At 38.1% G+C, this 22,195-nt stretch overlaps 2 protein-coding genes across 3 annotated transcripts in view; one reads left to right on the top strand and one right to left on the bottom strand.

The window, feature by feature from the left end:
- The window catches only part of LOC105686038 (HEAT repeat-containing protein 5B), a 66,296-nt gene extending 49,366 nt beyond the window's left edge, over nt 1–16,930 (top strand). The window contains exons 2-35 of one of the 2 annotated variants that reach the window (XM_012400587.2): nt 496–673; nt 3,089–3,300; nt 3,600–3,747; nt 3,831–3,941; nt 4,174–4,357; nt 4,456–4,616; nt 4,804–5,053; nt 5,135–5,278; nt 5,386–5,636; nt 5,843–5,954; nt 6,179–6,431; nt 6,513–6,622; nt 6,738–6,901; nt 7,784–7,816; nt 8,365–8,439; nt 8,548–8,823; nt 8,926–9,207; nt 9,275–9,464; nt 9,556–9,725; nt 9,799–10,120; nt 10,213–10,485; nt 10,594–10,775; nt 10,867–11,112; nt 11,189–11,411; nt 13,552–13,806; nt 13,897–14,059; nt 14,122–14,237; nt 14,343–14,627; nt 14,716–14,952; nt 15,060–15,211; nt 15,302–15,515; nt 15,595–15,609; nt 15,743–15,888; nt 16,046–16,930. In XM_012400587.2, coding sequence (XP_012256010.2) covers nt 496–673; nt 3,089–3,300; nt 3,600–3,747; nt 3,831–3,941; nt 4,174–4,357; nt 4,456–4,616; nt 4,804–5,053; nt 5,135–5,278; nt 5,386–5,636; nt 5,843–5,954; nt 6,179–6,431; nt 6,513–6,622; nt 6,738–6,901; nt 7,784–7,816; nt 8,365–8,439; nt 8,548–8,823; nt 8,926–9,207; nt 9,275–9,464; nt 9,556–9,725; nt 9,799–10,120; nt 10,213–10,485; nt 10,594–10,775; nt 10,867–11,112; nt 11,189–11,411; nt 13,552–13,806; nt 13,897–14,059; nt 14,122–14,237; nt 14,343–14,627; nt 14,716–14,952; nt 15,060–15,211; nt 15,302–15,515; nt 15,595–15,609; nt 15,743–15,888; nt 16,046–16,222 — 6,310 coding nt within the window. In that variant the 3' untranslated portion in view covers nt 16,223–16,930. The remainder of the gene's footprint in view (nt 1–495; nt 674–3,088; nt 3,301–3,599; nt 3,748–3,830; nt 3,942–4,173; nt 4,358–4,455; nt 4,617–4,803; nt 5,054–5,134; nt 5,279–5,385; nt 5,637–5,842; nt 5,955–6,178; nt 6,432–6,512; nt 6,623–6,737; nt 6,902–7,783; nt 7,817–8,364; nt 8,440–8,547; nt 8,824–8,925; nt 9,208–9,274; nt 9,465–9,555; nt 9,726–9,798; nt 10,121–10,212; nt 10,486–10,593; nt 10,776–10,866; nt 11,113–11,188; nt 11,412–13,551; nt 13,807–13,896; nt 14,060–14,121; nt 14,238–14,342; nt 14,628–14,715; nt 14,953–15,059; nt 15,212–15,301; nt 15,516–15,594; nt 15,610–15,742; nt 15,889–16,045) is intronic. The other variant, XM_048652082.1, reaches the window with a different exon arrangement.
- Nucleotides 11,498–13,456, bottom strand: LOC105686040 (splicing factor 3A subunit 3). Its single transcript, XM_012400591.3, has one exon. It carries the CDS (start codon nt 13,157–13,159, stop codon nt 11,657–11,659), a length of 1,503 nt encoding a protein of 500 aa, XP_012256014.1. The 5' UTR covers nt 13,160–13,456; the 3' UTR covers nt 11,498–11,656.
- Nucleotides 16,931–22,195: the final 5,265 nt, after the last annotated feature.

Raw genomic sequence — 22,195 nt, 5'->3', positions numbered from 1 at the left:
CGAAAAGATGGCAGAAAATAGAAAAAAACGAAAAACAGTTTTTCCTTTTGTCGCTTCGAACACGCAAATTTTGCACGAACACGCATAGGTACGTACGTGTACGTATAGATATAATTATGCGATTATCGGATAGGAATATTCATTCGATGCTATTGCAATCATCCGAGTAATAATTACCTCGCGTTGTTTGTGTGCTGACTTTTTCTTTCGTCGATTACATAGGTAAAATTCTAATAGTCACTGATCTATGAACTTAATTATCCGCGCATCATGTTTTCATTATCTTACACTTTGTCGTATTATCTCTTCTATACTTCAGTCCGCATTCACGTGTCTGAAAAATGAAAAAAGAACAACATGACGATTCGCCATTTGCAAAGTATACTGTAATAGAAAAAGAAAAAGAGATACATCATTAAAATAGAAGAATTCTATTTCGTACGCACTCGCATTATATTGTGCTCATAATCGAATAATCTTCATCCGGTGTTTCAGACGCAGAGGGTGCGGCGAGGGTGTAGAAAGAGGGGGAGGAACCGTCACGATGATGGAGCTGAGTCACAGCCTCACCCTCAACGAGGATGCGCTTAACCAAATCCCGGAAGCCAAGCGACCCGTCTTCGTTTTCGAATGGTTGCGTTTCCTTGATAAAGTCCTTGTGGCGGCTCAAAAGGTACGTCATAAATTGCAATCGGGATAAATTTTTCTAAAAACTTTCGGTGTACTATTTCGCCGCAGTAAAACGATAATTTATCATTCGCACTACAGGTGCTAATTTGAATCGTGTCCTGAATTTCATTCATTGGATTATTAATGAGCTCTGATTTTTGCAATATCATCTTCATCGTGTCGTATAATTATATGATCCAATTAACAAGTCTATGCTGTACTTTTGAACAATGCTAATCATGCTGTAGGTCCGAAACAGGAAACCACATTATATGTACATAAGTCTTATTCGAATATTATCTTTGAAGTATGTAAAACAAAAAAAAAAATTAAAAAAAATTATCGACGTAATTAGCCGCTATAAAAATTATGTTTATTACTAAGGGGGATTTTTGAATCTGTTATTATCGTTGTATGGTATAGTATATTAAATTATATTTTTTTTTTTTTTGTAAAAAAAACTTAAATACAAACGTACATACGTGCGTGACGTTTAGTGCACAGTAAAAGTTACATAATCCCCTAACTGTACTGTACCAATTTTATATACATTGTTCTCGTTTCAATTCATTTATAATCTCTATATAATGATAGATTGTCCAAATATATCACCGTTATTTTATATTACATAATTAAATTAATAATATAATTCTAGTTTATCGTACCGCCATATGTATATAATTATCTATTTACATAGAACACGCGAACGGGTTATCTGCACGTATAGAAAAATATAGATGGTGTAACTATAAGAGGGATTCTTTCACAATAAATTATAATCACTCACATGGACTTGTATTATATTCGATTTCAACCAATTGGACAATCTTCATTCAATTCATCGATCCGATTGAAAAATTTCAGTCGATTCTAGTAAAATTCTTTCCCATGCCATCAATCTTGTACAATCGATATAGATTAGTCCGGTATACTATTGAATTCGCAATTATTCTTCATACGTCTAACTGTGCATCGGAATTCATTTTTCATCGAATACAACAGCGTGGACCTCGCTTAACGAAAGAAAAAAAAAAATTGAATGAAAATAAAAGAAAATTTCACCCACCCAATTAAAAGGCATTATAGCACGGTACAATTCGTGATCTAGTTTATCAATCATTCTGACACATCGGTTTTAGATTTATCCCCCCGATTATCTCGCAATCATGAACTACTGATTTTGTTACCCACGAACATGGGCAGACAAGTGTCGAATTGAAATATTATCCTGGCGTTTAATTCGCCAAGATATCATCTATTGTTCAAAATATTAAGTACGAGTAGATAATGACGCTATGTTCTATGCATATGTACGTGCCTATAAGCATAACTGCAGCATAGTCGTTTAGTGGCACATTACATATAAATATATTACATATAAACTCGTAATATACCTGCTATTTATTAATTATATGAAAAGGAAAAGAAGAGAAATAAGAAGAGTCTCTTTTTCATCATTTACTGTCAGTTCTGCAGCGTATGCATGGTTGCATGCAATAAATTATAAATTTTGTTATTTGTTTATTATATAATTCATTTTTTTGTATACCTTTTCGTGCGTACGTGTACATTTATGTTAATTTACTACTCTTCGACAAGTTACAGGAGAGCGTGTAAGATTTTATTATGCTTGTACGTCCATTCGAGTTATTTTATATTATTTATACGCTGTTCCAAAAACGTAAAAGGCGATCCGCGTCACTCTCGGATCCAAATTAACACCTTGCCAATTTTACAAAATAACCAGTGAAAACGTGTGATGCAGTAGTAAATTTTTCTACAGTCTACGAGATCTTCGTTCAACATAGGAAATGATTCCTTGATCGTCTGAACTTTCGAATTGTTTTTACAACAGTACGCGGGCTCTGATACGCGTTATTCTCACCGGCCAACCCTGAAGTACAACGGATAATATGGATAATACATAGACAATGCGATGGGAGCAAGCCATCTGCACATCGCAAGTCACTAATCGAGTATTAATTGCTTCGAAAAACAAAATCGTTGAAAAAAAAGCACTCACACAGACAAACGATGTGAAGTAACAAAAATTGACGTATATCATAACTAGCTTTTTGACGCGTTCTGAGGCAAAAAAAATTTCAAATGAAAAGGAATATATCAGCTAAAGGCTACCATTATACCAGGAATTTAATATGTACAATTAACAGTCGCTAAAGAAATCGCAAGGTTCACGCTGGAAATTTTCTTGTAAACAGAAATTGCTGCCAGCCAAATACCGCATCTTTCCGCACGCGGTTTCTTGTCTCTTCTTTTTGCTTTTTCTCTTTTTTCTGTTTCTCTTGATACCACGAATATCGCGTAGGGTTTGAACAATCGCGAGTCATGAATGATTCGGGTGAATCCAATTTTATCATCACGTTCCTCTAAGTGTAATAAAGGGGGTGGTGTTTTATAGAGCGATATCAAAGGATGTCAACAAAAATTGGTAGAACAGCTCACAAAACACATGCAAGGAGCACCTGGACCACCGACGCGTCGCCTGATCGCGCGATGTCTCGCTACTCTGTTCAGCGTTGGAGACACATTCTTACTTTTTGATACCGTCAACAAATGCAATGACATTCTCAAGAATAAGGATGACTCTCCGAGTTTTTTGCCTACAAAATTGTAAGTTTATCATATACGAAGGCATGAATATTTAACAGCATCGGAACCGGAATCGAAATCATAACTTGTATACTGTAGTTCTCATTATACATATACCAGATTTGAGACCAATAGTTTATTATTCCGTACTATGACATCATTTTTTTTTTCACTCGGAAATTTCCTAGTATTTTATTTTATATTTTTTTTTTCTTCAGATGATGGTGATGTTTTAGCGAAATAAACAAATTTAGACCTCTCAATGGTGAATATAATTATAACCGTTGTAAATTTCATTCACTATTTCTTTTTGCGAATAGAGCTGCTATATGTTGCGTTGGATGTATGTACGAAAAATTGGGACGAATGATGGGAAGATCGTATGAAGATACTGTCCAAATACTCATAAAATCTCTTCGGTCAGCCGAATCACAAACTCGAATAGAAATTATGCATACGCTCGAAAAGGTGAGATCTTCGAGGACGATTGCGAGCAGCTATCCTCATTGCAATTTTCATCATTAATACGAAATTTACTCCTATTCTAATAGGTTTGCGCTGGTATGGGATCTGCTATCACAAATGTTCACAAAGAAATCTATAAAGTTGCGAGACACTGTCTCACGGATAGAGTAATGGCAGTTCGATGCGCTGCTGCTAAGGTAATGGAAGAAACAAATTTTGAAATTCACCGTTGGTTTCCGACTAGGATATTTTGATTAATTGCAAGTCTTGAACGACACTAGCTTGAACTAAATAGAATAGCTGAAACGTCGCAAATATTATGATACAAGGCCGCTTAACTGATGTTGGTTTTTAAAATTGAATATTATATTATGCTCCATTCCGAAATTGATATTGTATGTTTTACATACCTCTCATAAATCATTTCAGTGTCTTCTGGAAATGTTAAATCACGCACCTTTTCTTTGTACAACCGAAATCGAAAGCGTCGCAACTTTATGTTTCCGGGCTTTCGAAGGTTCCAATTATGAAGTACGATGTACAGTTGCTAAACTTTTGGGAGCCTTAGTTGCAACTACGCAACAACCGGCACAAAAAAGCAATAATCCTCCGGGTAATCATGACTTCCAACGTACCATAGTCGTTATTCATGTGGTGCAGAATCACTAAGGTTGTATCTACGATTAAGCCAAATGTATTTCATAATTTCAGCTTCCCAAATTAAAGGATACAAACCAATATCATTGGATGAAGCGTTGAATATACTTATGTCCGGATTTTTGCGCGGAGGTGCTGGCTTTCTGAAAGGGACTGGAGAAATGATCAAGGGTAGCTCGGGCGTTAATCGCGAAGTTCGAGTAGGGGTCACACATGTAAGATTTGTTCAGTATTCTACGATATATTGAACTATGCAAATCATCAAATATTGCAATACTGGCCCTTTTTTCTTTTTTATCTTGTCCAGTAACAACTTGGACTGTTGTTTTATACATTTGAAATATTACCGGAAATATTTGTCTTGTGTTTCTTAGTTATAACTACGCGATGTCCACTTTTCAGGCATATGTAGTATTTGTACAAATTCTTGGAGGAACTTGGCTTGAACGTAACATAAGCACACTGGTTGCCCATGTGCTAGATCTGGTCGCTAATCCAAAAGCAGCAAGTTCCCATGTCGATGCGGTATACTCGAGAAAATGTATCAACTTTATTCTAAGAGGTACCATTGGGAAACTGTTAGGCGAAGGAGCCCAGGCCGCTGCGTGCAAAGAAATAGCCCACGTAATTTTGAAGCAAATGAATTCCATCGGTACGTGAAAGGCTGTGATTTCAAATGCGTTCATTACGTTCAAATGTATCTCATGCGACTTTGATTTTAAACATTTTGCAGACTTTAGCCCAGAGAATGCAAAAGACTGTAATCAAGAAACTTTATTTAGTCAACATCTATTAGTTTGTGCTCTGCAAGAAATGGGAAATCTGATTCTGGGATTGGGCACAACCGCTTGTAATCTGATATCTGACCAATCTCTGAGTATGTTCATAAGTAATCAGTAATTACTGTTGTTAATAAGTAGTGATCTGGAAAGTGTCTTCTTTTATGATGTGCGGAGGCGATTACAGTTGCATCAATTCCTCTAGGTTTAACTGAGACCACGATAGCGGTTTTGGTGCATCCCTGTCAAGCGGCACGACTGGCAGCTTCCTGGTGCTTACGATGCATTTGTGTGGCTGTCCCCAGTCAAATAACACCACTAATTGATCGTTGTGTAGAAGCTATTGAAAATATGCGAAGTTCACCTGAAGCAATAGCAGGGTATAGCAGTGCACTGGCTGCAGTCTTAGGTAGTGTGAGACTATCGCCACTTGGAGTTCCCCATACCAAGGGAAAGGTAATGACCATCGAAATTTTATATTCACGTTCATTCGGCGGATTACCATGTTAAGATGATATCTGTTAGCTGTAATGTACATATCAACGCCAAGTAAATAAGATATCCGTTGTATCACTGAATTATACAGTCTGGAAATTGATGAATTTCATTAATAAATGATGCTCTGTGGTGTAGTAATCTCCATGGTTAATATTTCTTTGCAGATAATATTTAATACCGCTGAAGAATTATTGAGAAGCGCAAGTCAAAACAGCCGATTATCATTAAACCGAACCCATGCCGGTTGGCTGTTGATTGGAGCCATAATGACTCTTGGTAAAAAAAGATTAATTATTAAACTTTCTGTCTGATGCAAATGTCCTGATCTAGTCATTGATCCAGTTTAGCTACCATAAAATGCAAGACTACACGCTGACAATGTCTCTAGTTCTGTTTCATGTTTTCGGCAATATATAATTTCATATGCTTCTTGATTTTGGCAATAAACAGTAATCGCAGTGACATACTTATTTGTATACTTACCGCAAATTTCTCCACAGGTGTACCAGTGGTAAGAGGGTTACTGCCAAGAATGTTGTTACTTTGGCGGAACTCTTTTCCACGTTCCAATAAGGAACTTGAAAGCGAAAAGGCTCGAGGAGATGCATTCACTTGGCAGGTGACATTGGAAGGACGAGCTGGAGCACTTTCCGCTATGCACAGCTTCCTCCTTCATTGTCCAGATCTTCTCAATGACGACATCACTCGCAGGCTTCTTACACCTATTGAATCTGCCTTGGCAATGCTTACAAAGTATAGACATATAATTGATGAATACCCAGGTGATTTATATTGCTTTCATAACCAGTTCACGAGATGAATTTATCTTTTCAGTTTGTCTACCGTTCTCAAAAACTACGGTCAACAATTAAAGGCCCCTGCTGCTATGGTCAGATTACGATTGTATGAAACTTTATTGCTTTTACCGCCACAAACATTCGAAGGTAACTATCCTTTAATTTTGAATTCCTCTCTTGGTTGCTATAAAAATACCATTATGGTATATTTAGTGCTGCTAAATATCTATGTGGCACACCGTTATATCAATCGTCATTACAGGTTCATATACACATCTGTTGAGAATGTTAGTTTCCGAATTCACATTAACGGAGAATCCAGGAAATACCACCACTTCGTTATTAAGGATGGTATGTCACGCCGATGATTCGGTCATACTTGGCACATGGTTACAGGAGACAGATCATCGTACCATTGAAGATCAGGTAAGTAAATAGAATTCCACAACTTTCTTATGATATACTATTTAAACAAAACTGAGCAACTCACAAAAGTAATCTAATTGATTATAAATAACTGATTAAGACAGTCATTAAACTGTAGGTTTTTGTTCCTATCAATTAGTGATAAAACAGCGAATTATTTGTTATAATACAGTTAGCACAGAGAATGATACAGCGCTTGTATTGCTGTTCGGAAAATTGAAGTCTTTTTTAATTTAGTGGATCCATCATAACTCGATGATGCTATGTAAATACCTACGTAATTTTTACTGTTGTGCTTTATTCATAGTTTATTTCCGTATTTGGCGTCGTGTTGTGACTTATGAAAAATAGCTCTTTTTGTATCGATTCCAGAATATATGTTTCGAAATTCATCACATTCTTCTACGATGTTTGAAATTACTAAGAAAGAAGCAGAGATAGTTGATGAATGTAGAATTATATGAGTTTCTTCCGGCATGTGCACGTTAATTGCGTCAACAATTTGTCTCATGGTTTTTAGGAATGAATGTCTCTGTATCCACAGGACAAATCTTAGAATAGTCGTACATTAATCAAAAATGTATGGAAATTGCCGTACTATGTTTGGGGTTTCTAACACGAAAAAACTCGACATCCAATCAATCACTTTTGATTACTGAAATAAATATATTAGCATACCTCTCAACTCGGAGACACAGATTAACATGAAAGCCAGGACCGCTCGATCAGAAAGACTAATATAGAATTTAAGGATTGAGAATGGAGTTTTTCCGAAATGTATCAAGTGCATGTGCATATGTCAATCATATCAATGTAGTGAAACTAATCTTTGGTGACGGTTTACCATAATTATTAACGCACACTGCTCTCATTCTCGTCTAGATGGAACCAAACCGAAGGGCAGATTCTGAACATGTGAGTAACGTGCTCTGTAAGCGGTGATTATTTTATCACCTAAGTAGTCGCAGAAAATGATTTTTTTTTCACCTCTGTAAAATGAAAACTAATATTCGATCATCGAAATAAACATTGAAATCTAGCATTCTCTCCCTGTTCAAATATTCATTTCAATGACATTGGACAGTCTCATTGTCAGTCTTTTTTCATCCCATTTTTGTATTACAATAATAGCTCTTTTGATCTTTACGAATAAGAATCTCAGAACCAGTGGTAAAGTTTCTGCATGTCGCAATAATTTTAGAAATTCTATTTTTTACATAACTTATGGAACATTTTCTATCGAATGTACCTATAACAGGTTTTCTGTGTGGATTATGCTAACTGAACTGGTTGAAATTGCTCTGCACATACCATCTAATTTATGAGAAAACATTTCCCATTGTGATTAATTGGGGGTACCCAACATGATTTCCGAAAGATTCGTTCCACCTTTTCTTGGTATATTGCATCTACAAACATGTGTTGAAATAATTCTCATACATGTGTCGGTCGCGTTGTTTCAGTTGCAGCCTAATAGTGCTGCTGGCTCAGGAGCATTAGAACATGACTCATGCTGCTTATATCGGCCTGTACCAAGTGTAAGTGCTGATACTAGATTAGCCTGCATTTGCTTTGTATTCTGGATAAGGATACTTCAACTGAGTAATCCAAATCAACCCATATTATCAAGAATATTTTTTTTGTAGGGTGAAATGGTGCCTGGACCACTACCTTTGGGTGTGGCTGTTATCGACATGTCTGTTTCATTATTTGGGCAAATCTTCCCTCGTGTGGCTAATAAACATCGACTGCAAATGTTGGAACATTTCAGTGAATGTATTAAGCATGCCAAGAGCGGGAGACAGGAGGCAGTACAGATGAATGTCTTTACAGCTGTTCTTAGCGGATTGAAAGGTCTTAATGAAGCAAAAACAAGTTTTGGGCAAGAAGATGTAAAAAAATCTGCCACAAATTTAATTATTGTAAGACCAACATTTAATTGATTCTATACACTCGAAATAGATCTGCTCAGAATGAGTGCATCAATCCTTCAGTTGCTAAACAAAGATATAAAATAATTCTAGGGGGCACTTGTGAGTAGCAATTCAATCCTACGGTGTGCTGCTGGTGAAGCTGTTGGTAGAATGGCACAAGTTGTATCAGATTCTAAATTTACTGCAGAGTTGGCGCAAACTAGTTTTGATAGATTAAAATCAGCGCGTGATGTTGCTAGCAGAACAGGGCATTCGCTGGCATTGGGTTGCTTACACAGATACGTTGGTGGAATGGGTTCCAGTCAACATTTGAACACAAGCGTTAGCATTCTACTCGCTCTTGCCCAAGACAATACGTCTCCTGTTGTACAAGTATGTATTGCATAACTGTGAAAACCTCAATTGTTCAGAGATGTGTATGAATATTATTTCTCCTTAGGTCTGGGCACTGCATGCACTGGCACTCATTGCTGATTCAGGTGGTCCTATGTTCCGAGGTTACGTGGAGCCTACTCTGTCATTAGCGCTGACCCTCCTTCTCAATGTACCACATTCTTATATTGATGTGCATCAATGCATTGGCAAAGTCTTGTCAGCTCTTATTACTACGATTGGACCAGAACTACAAGGTATGGCATTGACTTTCTTCTTGGCATCACCATGTACGATCATTAGTATTGTGTATGTGATAATAATGGTCAACCAACTCTAAATTAACAGGAAATACATCAACCATATGTATGGCACGATCATCATTTTTGTGTGCCTGTGCAATAATGCAAGATCATCAAGATCCACTTGTCCAAGCAGAAGCGACTGCCTGTCTACAACAATTACATCTTTTTGCTCCTCGGCATGTCAACTTGTCTTCTTTGGTTCCTACTCTATGTGTGAGTTAAATGAAGCTTCATTTTCACAGATGAAAGTCATCAGCAATCCCCTAATTCGAGATTGTTATTTTAGCGCACCTTGTCAAGCAATCACCTGTTACTCCGCAAAGCAGCAATATCATGTCTTCGACAACTTGCTCAGCGTGAAGCAAAGGAAGTATGCGAGCATGCAATGACGTTAGCCAACGAAAGCAGAGACACAAACATTGTAGAGGGCCTCATCATCACCGAAACGGGTCTTCCAGGTGTTCTATTCAGCATGCTAGACACAGAAACGGACAGTCGGCTAATAAAAGACATCCATGATACTCTCACGAGTATGCTTCAGATGCTCGCTGCAGATAATTTGTCGCAATGGCTATCTCTATGTAAAGATGTCCTCACAGTGGCCTCAGGTTAGATGCAACATGAATTTCTTCATCTGTAGAACTTCTCGTCTTTCCTGGAATGCTGGATGAAACCCTCTTTAATTCAAATTTGTTTCCAGAATCAAGTACCATAGTAGATGAATCAACCACTGTCATTACTGAAGACAGTGCAGCGGATGACAACGGTGGTGATGAAGCAGAAGGAGATGACGATCAAGCAGAATTTCATGCGGAAGAATCTACAAGGCAGCGCCCAGCAGTTACACCACGGTGGCCAACAAGAGTTTTTGCTGCCCAAAGTGTTAGAAGAATCATCACTGCCTGTCTGATCAATAAACAAGCACACTTTGACTTGGCGTTAGCTAAAGAATTGCAATTAACAAGAGGAAGAGGTAAGATTTTTTTCGTTTCTTAGATATGTATTTGCCTTTGGTGTATCTAGCTAATAAATGAATCGTGATAGCTTTTGTAAAACTGTTCCGATTTGCCGTATATTTCAGGAGATTTTTTGGTGTTACATCTGTCGGACTTAGTTCGTATGGCTTTCATGGCTGCAACAAGTGACTGTGATCCTTTGCGATTAGAGGGTTTGAAGACATTACAGGAAGTTATTGATAAATTTGCAAAAGTCCCAGAGCCAGAATTTCCGGGGCATTTGCTTCTTGAACAATTCCAAGCACAGGTGCCTGTTATGTATTTCCATAAAATGATGACATAGTTTAGTAATCTATGATGGTACCAAATGTAACTAAAATTAAAACCTCTTCATAAAGGTTGGTGCAGCATTAAGGCCAGCATTTTCCGCAGAAACCGCATCACACGTTACCGCTGCTGCCTGTGAAGCTTGCAGTGCATGGATCGGTAGTGGAGTTGCAAGGGATTTGAATGACTTACGGCGTGTTCATCAACTGCTTGTATCATCATTAGAAAAGTTACGAGGTGGACATACACGTCAACAGCTATACAATGAAAGTCTCTCCACCTTAGAAAAGCTGGCAATTTTAAAAGCTTGGGCTGAGGTAAATGTTTGGTTGAACCAGAGTTGAACAAATTATTCCGGAAGTAGGTTTCATATTATTTCATTATATGTTATAGGTATATGTAGTAGCCATGATTAATGACGGATCGGCACCAGGCAATGTGGATACTTCTTCATGGAATAAGATGCGTTCAACTACTGAAGGTGATGAAGAGGCCTTTGGTGAATTTGAATTCCAAAATGAAAGTTTACTGAGTTTGGTTCAACCAGAGTTACTAAGCCTGAGTCAACACTGGTTAGCAGCTCTCCGAGATCACGCTCTACTGTCTCTACCACCTGGTGAGTTAATTTTATCTAAATGACTAATTTCGTTTATTACTAGCAGAGGATTAGTAGAAAGTCATTTAATAAACTATTTTACAAGATTATCTGATATAACTTTTATTATGATCTTCAAGATAAGTTGATACAATGGGATACAATGTTATATCAAAAAGGAACATATCCTCTTCCTGAGCTCAAGATTTAAACTCAATTGATTTTAATCAGTTCACTTTGGAAATGCTTGTCTATTTCTCCAAAAATTAAAGAAGTCCTTGACGTTTCAAGTCCTCATAAGTTTTACGATTGACAACATTGCCAAGAGAGTCTTCAAATTCTTCTTCTTGTTCTGGCTGCCAGCGTTCTGATTGTTTCTGTGTCTTGAGCTTTTCCCATAAAGCAAGGGCATCTTCAATTTGTGTAACATTAGCAAAATGTGCCGTATTTGGGATTCCTAAGCATCGCATTCCGTGAGCATGTCTCCACTCTGCAAAATGTCTTTGGAATGCCTTTGGCCCTTTGTAAGTAAAATTTCCACAAATTTCACAGTTGTAGCTAATATTGAGTCCATGGAGCTTATACAACCAATACGGAATGGGTTTGCCATCCCAACCTAGGGGCAGATTTTTTGGATTGTATGGAACTTCATTGTCATCTTCTTCTTCAGACTCACTCGCGCTAGCCTCAGCATCGGAATCTCCACGTTCACCTTCAGTCCTAGCTTGTTTTCTCTGGACATTTTCTTTTGTAGAAACGCGCTGGCTAGATACTAGTTCCGCGAGCCTATAAACCTGTGCTTCAAGCATAGCAATTTCTCTCTGTTTTTCCACATCTCTTCCCTTGCCAGGCTTTCCAGGTTTATTTTTTGTTAGAAGACTAGGGTCCAATGAAGCTTGACCTTTTGTACTAAAAAGTCGTTGGGCTCTTTCTTCAAGAGTACCACCACATTTTAATCCAAGAGCTAGTAAAGCAGATTTCAGTCTATCTAAACCTAAGGAAGCAAGTTCTTCCCAAGATGAAAAGGCAGAGAGCTCTAAATGTGCTCCAACATTTGTCAGTGCACTTCCAGTTTCCTTGGGCCACCCTGGGAAACTACTGTTTTCCCAGTGTGTTGTAAATTCTCTATTAGCCGTTTCAATTTCAGCATGCAAATCAAGGAGAGGGCGGACCCTGCTCAAGTACTCTGTCAAATATTCCAAAAGTGCTTCGACATAGCGACGATACTCTGCATTCTTCCTTTCTCGCGGAATGTCAAATAAATGATCAAAAGTTGACAGATACGTAATGTAATCGACTTTTTCAATGCCTTTGAGGTTAATGTATTTCTCATAGCACTCATGGAGGTCCAAGTATTTGCCATATCCTTCTTCATCTGTAAATTCTACGAGGTTCGCGAGTTCCTCTGTTGGATTTTCTCGCATTTTGGCCAGTTCCTCGAATTCAACTGACATTGGAACACTAATTTCATTGGGATGTCTTCGGTAGAATTCCTTAATTGATTTCAACCGTGAATAAAATTCAGAAAATTCATTTGGTCCAGAAAGAGCTTGAACCTCATCCTTTCTTTGGCCATCCTTGTCCTCGTAAAGATCTTGTAAATGGGCAGTGCTATCCATGTGCTGGTCCAAAAGCATTTTCAGCCGATGTTCTGAGTTTATAGTTTCTCGGTGCCCCGGTTTCTTGTGTAGCATTTCCTTAACCATTGCGTCCATCAGCCGCTCGCGTTCTTCATGATAACGCCGTTGTTGTTCCAATATTGTTTCCATCTTGATTTTCTGACTTTTCACTGATAAAAAAATCACTTATTGTTTTTAATCATAGTATTTTTCAACACACGAAATAATCAACTGTTCAGTACGCCATTTGCAAAATATAACTGTCCCTGCTCAGATGCTGGTACCCCGTCACGTTCTAAAACTGTGGCGCTGTCTGCAAAGCAGATATTGATTCATCAGTAACTCAGGCACTTTCAGGAGTGCTCAGGGATAAGTACTTTACTCGGTCGATAAAACAGGATGCACAGGAATACCTTTAAACTTCTATACATATGTATATTCAAATTTACACTTGTACCATAATGCTTATTGGCAAAACTATTATGTATCAAGTATATTTGATATACCATTCTGTAATAAATGAGGATTTTTTTTTACTGCAGAATTTTCAAGTCAGCTACCTCACGATGGTGGAGCCTTTTATACAACAGACACAATGGAATCAGCTCGTCCTTACTACCTGGACTCCTGGGCTCCTATACTTCATGCAGCTACACTTTGGCTGAATGCTAGAGGCTTTAACTCCACAGAGTCCACAAATGTCGATACAAACACAAAAATAACCATTGGGAATAACAATAACAACAATAATACCACCAATACGGAATCTAACGTTGAACGTTTTCATTTGTTGTTCGGTAAAACCCTTTACTGACCAAGCAATGATCTCTCAAAATTACCGAACATTACACATTCGGTAATTTAACGAATGATAAACTTTTTTCCAGGTATTTGTATGGAGGCATTATGTAGTCCCCGATCTTCCGAGTCTACTCAAAGTGTAGAAACATGTTTGAGTGCTCTTTATACTCTTCTTGACTCTTCATGGGCGCGGAATGTTCTTATGGTAGATCGATCTCTCCCTATTGAGTTGTGTAATGTTCTTCACAGGTGAGTTTAGCAAAAAATTGTCTCAAAGAAACTCGCGTTAACACTCGTAAATTCTTTTTCAGGTTGTTGTTGACACGAGAAAGCTACTCTATTCAGATGATGGTGATGGAAGTCCTAAAACAAGTGATGCGGGCCGCTCAAGAGGATCTCACCGATCGGAAAAAATCAAAAATAAAAGGTTGTTAAGAAAGAGGAAACCTATTTAGATAATTCCACAACTGTTCAAAATTGGTTTACTTATTATTCATAATTGATAGATTATCCTTATTTCTTTTAATTACAGAACTTGTACCAGCAAACCAAGAGTCTAAAGACATTGCAGAGGTTGATCTACTAGGCGAAGGACAAGATACTGGAGATCTCATTCCAGGACAATCATTAGTTTTTGCTGTATTAGAAGTTTGCTTATGTTTACTCGTAAGGCAAATTCCAGCCTTGAATCCTAGTCCAGGTGGTGCGACTGCAGTCTTGTCTCATAGAGGATATACACCGTCAGAAGAATCCGGCAGACTCATTGCGTCGGCATTGAACGTTATGGAAGGTCTCCCAAGACTTTGTTCTCCACAGGGTTAGTGGTTATTTCATTTTCAACTTGAAATTTCAAATCGGTTAAATCTATGTTCTAACGGCACTGAATATTGATAACATTGTGATAGGTGCTATCGCAATTTTACCTACCTTGTTGTACCTAACGACTGGGGTAATAAGAGAGACTGCCGTTCGATCGGATAATGACAGTGCTGGAGCTGGACCTGGAGCTCCTGTACATGGGGCCTTGCACTGTCTCAAAAGTCTCATGACTGAAAAATACGCAACAGATGCGAGGAGTGAACAGCAATGGAAAACTTTACTTCAAAGTGCTCTTGCCAAAATTGTTGACCTAGCTAAAACAGGTAACTAATTTACGTCTTTTGTACTTTATACGTTGTAGGTAGTGTTCGATACATTCCACGCATAGCTTTCCATGTCAGCTTGTATCGCTAATATTGATTAATTACAGGGTGCGATGAAACAAAAATGGATGAAGTTGCAATGATGTTAGCAATTGCAGTGTTTGTGCTTCATGCGTCTGCTGAGGTTGTAAGCGCTCCCAATTTACAATACCCTTGCATCAATCATTTTCGCCAGTGTATTCAATCGGAAAATGCTTTGGTGCGTTGTAAATCGACCTTTGATATTTCCATTACAGTACTCTTGTAGCATCTGACTCATCCATAATTCTTCGTGACATAATAATTTCAGGTAAAATTGAAATGCATCCAAACTTTGAGGACGATTTTCACACATCCTGAACGCATTGTCAGTACCCCTTACATACACGCGTTGGCACCTAGGCTGGTAGAATATTTATACAGTGAACCAAGCAAAAAAGTATCAAACGAAACTCAACTAACTCTCACGTTAGAAAGCATCGCCACCATTGAAACTCTCATATCACTAGCTGAACCCACCAATCGTAAGTAAAAAATCAACTGCGACTTAACTGATTTTTATCGCTATTCCTATTGATAAATAACCTATCGCATGCAAACCAGGAGATCTAATGCAAGGTACGTGATCATTTCTCGGCATAATTTTTGATGATTTGTTCCGCAATTGAACTTATTTTATTTCAATGTCATTAACTCGTTCGTTGGATATGGTAAAAATTTCGATGAGCTGACAGTGGCATTTAATTTGTAGGTATTCAAATGCTCACGCTTTTGGTGCCAATTTTAATAAACTATTTATTGGAGGGTGACGCATTGCACCATGGATCCAAATATCAAGTCAGCCTACATCAGCAGAGTTTTCAATGGCTCAATAAAATAGGACCCAAGTACCCTCAGGTGTGTAAATTGCATAACCTGATTGATAACTACTACAGAAATATGCTACAAATCCGTCAAGGTTTTTTGAAACAAAAAGTATCACTGAAATAAAAATATTTCAGTAAATTAGATCATCTGCAATCTGAATGAGAAAAAAATATTTATAATATTTCAGGAATTCAAAACTTTAATGGCCCAGTCTACAGAATTAAAAACGAAACTCGAAAATGCAGTAAGATCCACACACCAGCAGGCTCAAAAGCAATCGAAATTAGAGCCCATGAAGCAGACCATCAAACTGCATACTGCCCCTTCGATTAAATTAAAAACCAATTTCTCTAACTTTAACTAAATTAGCAGTAGAAATGAAATGAAATATGTCACTTTCAGTAGAATACTTATACCATAATATTTATGCTGCTATGTCAACGAAGAAATGCATAATATTTTTTTTCATCAAATTACTTACGGTCTAATACGTTTGTCAAATTCGAGTGGCCATGAAAGTGCTAGTTGTGATATGACTCCGTGAGAAAATTAAATTCATCAGCAATTAATTTTTCGAACTTTTTGTGGAGTAGGTTATCTTTTAATAATTATATTATGATAAAAGCAACGGAGTTACATCACTCGCACACTTCTCATGACGAAAATCAATTCATTAGACCGTAAAATATTTGATGAACTAATCAACACAAAGAGAACGCTCAGTAACCATATAGAATTATTTTTATATAATATCATTTTAGGCCAAGACTAAAACCATTCTGAGATAAGCAGATAACATTTTTTCAGATACTATAGTTTCTATATTTTATTCTGTACCGATATAGTTTTTAGCTAAAATCAGAAGCCCCCGTCATACGATATGCAGGGTGAATCACTCCAAGTGTCGAGAATGGGAGGGACTTGTGAGGTACGAGGCCCCGCCCCTTGAGCCAATCAACAACTGGAAGAGTTCGGTACCTGATACAATTTCTTAGGATAGGTGGGAAATATCAACAACGACTCAAAATAAATGAATACCTAACAGCCTGGTTGAGTAGTCGTTGACATTTCCCAAGTAATTGTATCACATACCGAACTCTTCTAGTTGTTGATTGGCTGAAGGGGCGGGGCCTCGTACCTCACAAGTCCCTCCCATTCTCGACATTTAGTGTAACTCACCCTGTATGTCATAGTTTACCTTGCGTAAAGTCGAAATAACATCATACTGATCAAGATACCTAGTTTTCTGATGAGATAATTAATTGAAGGTATTTTTATTGATTGATAATATCTAACAAAATTTAGGTAACTTACACAATTTTTAAACATCGTGATGCCGTTTCCGGTTGAGTTTAGGGTTCAAGTCAAACAATCCAGTGGTATTAACTTGAGATTCCATATATCGAAGCAATAGTTAAGCGTAGAATCAAGTTCGGTTATTCGATCATTCAACTTTTTTTCTGTCGTCATTCAGTTGAGGGTGATCATTTCATACCTGACTTACCCGCTGACCATTTATTTTTAATAATTGACTGCAATATGGTATAAGCGGAAGATTCGTATAGTAGCATATAAATTATCGTGTCATCTTCGCACAGCACCGATCGTCATACATACATCTAGCAAGTGAATAAAGTAGCTGTGATTATATTATAGAGATTCGTATAGAAACCTAACTGATGATGATCATAGTATTACTTGGAGTAATGCGGAGAGAACCCTTATCTATAAATCATGTTGTAATTTTACTAATGTATAGGAACAGACGATAAAAAATATATATACACCCATAGAACTATATCATTTACGCACTAATTTCTGTTCATCCCAGTTCATCCCAATATTTAATAAATCTTGCATGCCAAACCCCCTCCTTTTCAGTATTGAATCAACGACTGCCTTATTCGAGAATGAAAATTCCTAGAGAAAGCGTACTCTTTTCTATCTGGTAATGAACGCACGGAATTTTCATGGCGAACACAAAAACTTCGGGAAGACTTCGGTCGTTCGAATAATCGTATTTCCATATATTGTGAGCTGAGAAATTCGATTCCGTTACTTATATTATACCTAGATATATTGAATTGGTCTATTTCCGACTCTAAATCCCTAAAAGTCGTGATACCTTAAAAATTTTAAGGGTAGCCTAATTTGCGCGACGAATTTGTTAGTTGTTCTAGTGATTTGAAAAATATTTCATTTACGGCAAAAAAAATACTGAAATAATAGCCTTTATTAATCAACGAACACTACAATCTTCATCAGTCAATAGATGAATAGAGTATTGGAATAGTGGGTAGTATTCAGTTTGCCTAGGGTGTTCGCTATGCAGGGGACTTCCCCTGCACATAATTTACAGGAATGGAGTGATTCGAGATGAACATTGCTGTAAAGGACATCTGGCTTTATTACCGTACCATGCGCTAGTAATAGTTCAAAATAAAAATTCTCGAATCTCGATACAACTATGTTTTTACTGCTGCCGATGAGCTAGCAGAATGTCGAAGAATATCAGTAATCGGTTAAAGAAGAAATCTTCATCATCCTAGCAAATGAACCCAGCTAAGCCTGCTCACTCACCTCCACAAATGGTAAGTCACGTAGACGATGAAATTCAATGCGCCATCAACAAAAACTGGAAGACCTGATCGTGCTCTCGCAATAGATACACACTTCAAAACTTGTGTGCACCAAATTCAGCCGAGTCCTTATCGACAATGCGACGCCACATTGCAGTTCTGGAACGCACCTGCCTGTCTGTCTGTCCGTCTGTCTGCGGATGCCACCTGCTGACTGCGACTTACGTTCGAAAACACGGTCTAGATTTGGACAAATGGCTTTCAGAACTAAAAGGTTCATCAAAAGAAGTTTTATAATTATGCACATTATTTTTACAGGTGGAAAAAATTTTCGAAAAATGAGGTATAATGAGATAAGGTAAGGTAAGGTAAGGTAAGTACAAGTTAATTTCGATAAGGTATTCGGAAATTTGTGGGAAACGGTGAGTGCATAACAATATTTCCAAGACGCTGGAGCAAGTAAAAAGGGATGTGGTAAAATTTCAAATATATCGATAGCGTAATTTTCTCTTGGACGCGAACGACCTGAGCTAGATGAGATCCTTTACAATTAGACCCTGCAGAAGATGATTTACTGAAAGTTCGTTTTTAACAACCTCTGTAATTACGGGGTATAATAAACACCCCGTAAACATATAAGCAAAGCGCGTTAATTGGTATAACTTGCGTGTAACAGCAGGCTTGAAACACGATCGAAACTACATCAATTAAAATGATTCAGCTTCGCTGCTGCTACAGCAACAGCAACATCGAGCACAGGATCACCAGATATACCAGAAGATTATACGAGAGGATCGCAACGCTGCCACTATCCTGTTGCAGAAAATAAATCGTTGTGCAACGCGGAATACGGCAGCGTTCAAATGGGTCCGCTAATATCGCCGTTCTCCAACATTATATACTCTCCTTATACTTATATTATATCTCACAAAGGACCGATCTTCGCCTCTAACACAGAGGTATGCCCTTTCACATTGAATATCGCGGGCTGTTTGTACATTTATGGAGTCCCCGGGGAACTAAACGATTGTCCCTGGAATCGCGGTCTCCCTTTTCTACAACGCTTTACGACGAATTGCTGTTAGGGTTCGAACGTGTTAAGGATCTGCAGATATATCCTGCTAAGAATTACAGTCGTTCGCACAAACGTAACTTTATGGCTCAGCTTGAACGTCGCCGCCGCAACTTTTTTGAGAACGAACGTATTCTCACTCATATGGTGTACCGGAAGTTCCAGTGATTTTAAAATCACCGGCGAACGTACGTACATAAGCGCGTAAGCGACGTGGTGGATTCAAATCCATAACGATCTAGAAAAATTGCTACCCGCACCTGGTTGTGAAAATGTGAATGATTAGTCGACGATCGTTACAACTGACCAATGTGACGTCACATTTTTGATTAACGGACGTTACTTTTTTCAAATAATTCTACGCCAATGGTTCTTCCGTGCAAAGAGCTGCTGCAGTATCAATAATATACGGCATAGTGTATAGACTATGGGTCGAGGACCGCGTACACTCACCACGTTATATAGCTTCTATATACGACGTTGCCTCATACATACAATATACATAGATATGTGCTACGTGTATTTTGTAGGTATATGATTTGAAGATGTTTCTAATTGTAAGTATGTTCCATCGAATGCACGACTCTCCTGGAGAAATAGATTATGTAATAATATATTATATATTATATATACAACACATATAATCTATGCGTGTACACATCTCACGGAGGAACGCATCAAAGAGTGATCGTAGAATTTTTAAGTGGTAATAATTAAGTGCGAGCGGCAGCCACCAAAATCTGGCCCGATTTTTTTATAGACAGCAGTAAACGAAAATGTAAAAGAAAAAAAAGGAAGAAAAAAACCTAGCAGAACGTTGAAAAAGGATTTCGAGAACAGAAAGTAATAAAGAAACACAGAATTAAAATAAAGAACAACAATCGACAAACGGGAAGTCGGCCCGCTTTATAATTCACTAATTAACAACAGTTTCGTCTACTTCATTTCCCGCAGGTTCACCGCTTTTTATGCAATGCCGAAATTCAGCAATCGTCTTCTTCTGATCGAGGAAACGCGGCGAAGCGCCAAAAGCGCCAAAAACGCTGAAAATAAAGTGCGGATTTGAGGGAAGAGACGTGATCGAAAAAAGGTCTGATTCGCGTCGGTTTGTATCGCGTATTTCTACCGATGGTCTTGTGAAATTTTTGATCCAGGCCGGATCTATGGGCATCGCTTAATCCGGTCCGAAGTTAACATCACGACGTGACCTCACCCAACTTGACCCAAGCGGCGGCCCTCCTTGACCACAAACTCGAACAAAGATACATCGCGGGATTGCAGCAGCAGCAGCAACAGCAGCAAAAGCGAACGTCCGCCTTGATCCCGCCGCCATTTATTCTCATATACATATTAATACGTATTCATGCCATGTACAGGTATACATATACGAATGAACACATGCAGAACAAGTTATACGCGTCTGTGTACATATGCAGAGATATAGCTATATACCCGTGAAACGAACGTTTCCGGAATAGACCCATTCGAAAATGGAACATAGGAATAGCTTCGGTGAGATGTTTTCTCGCGTGCTGCGCGGCGCGTCTTCCCAAACCGAAGAAGTCTATATTCTTATATCCGTGTATGTGTTACCAGCAATTAACCATACCGTGTTCTACAAAAAGATATAGAAAACTTTTGCTTTGTCGATCGGCGGAGATCGAGATTCTAGACAAATGCAGGTGTTCGACGCGTGATTTGGCGCAGACGATGTATATACCTACGTCCTGGTGTATTTTTCGAAATAATTATGTGAATTTTACTCCAGATTGCGTTTCACTTTAACGTGTACAGGGTGGGTCGAGAATAAGAAACTAGAAATATTTTAAAATCTAAACGAATTATAAGACTCAAAAAATCCGAAAACCTATCATACCTAGCAAACTTTATCTCCTTCTATTTCCTGAAACAAATTGAGAACTTGATTCAGGTTTTCAAATGTACCATCCTTCGACCAAGTAAAACATCTCAGAATTGGCTAAGATGTAATAAAAATTTGAGCAGGTATCCGATCGTTCGTTATCTCACAATCACAGGTAACATCCGTTCCAGAAATAACTGTTACCTACACGGAACGACACAATTAATTCTATTGTGTATCTTCACGTGAAGGACTGAGTTGTGAGTCTGCGCCTTAGAATATACCAGCGACATACGTTAGTGAAGATATAGTCATAAATTCGGAACAAAATAAGTCGCTGGTTAAAATCCGTGTAACATACTTTATATGCAGATATATTTTTCAGCACACCTGGCGCGATTTCAGATGAGCAATAAATCGTTAGATAAGCTAAGATTCCGCGCAATCGTCATGCCGAGCCGGAGGAAATTAAAATTTCGGTAAACTGCGTGCAGAGAAGACTCCACAGTTCGTCTGTGGCAATTAGATATTATAATTTGGATAATCATGATCAGCGATGATCATTGACGAAGTAAATCAAGCGACCGTACGGTAAGAACGGACATAACAGAAGTTGCAATTATTAACCGGCCAAACCGCAGCAGCAAAGAGAAACAAAAAACGAAAATAAATAAATAAACAAGAAGAAGAAGAAGAAGAAGAAGAGATCGAGTGAGAGAGAAAGAAAGAGGAGGAATGGGGAACGGAGGTTCCTGAGAACCACAAGCCCGACCGCTGACCGACCAGCCGGTGGTCTTTATGTTATTGGGGGCCACCGAGTCACGA

Source organism: Athalia rosae, chromosome 1, assembly GCF_917208135.1.
Source record: "Athalia rosae chromosome 1, iyAthRosa1.1, whole genome shotgun sequence".
In the NCBI taxonomy this organism is placed as follows: domain Eukaryota; kingdom Metazoa; phylum Arthropoda; class Insecta; order Hymenoptera; family Athaliidae; genus Athalia; species Athalia rosae.
This window is presented reverse-complemented; position numbering and strand designations above follow the sequence as displayed.

Coding starts and splice junctions, on each gene's coding strand:
- LOC105686040 (XM_012400591.3), bottom strand. CDS start 13,159: ATGGAAACAATATTGGAACAACAACGGCGTTATCATGAAGAACGCGAG.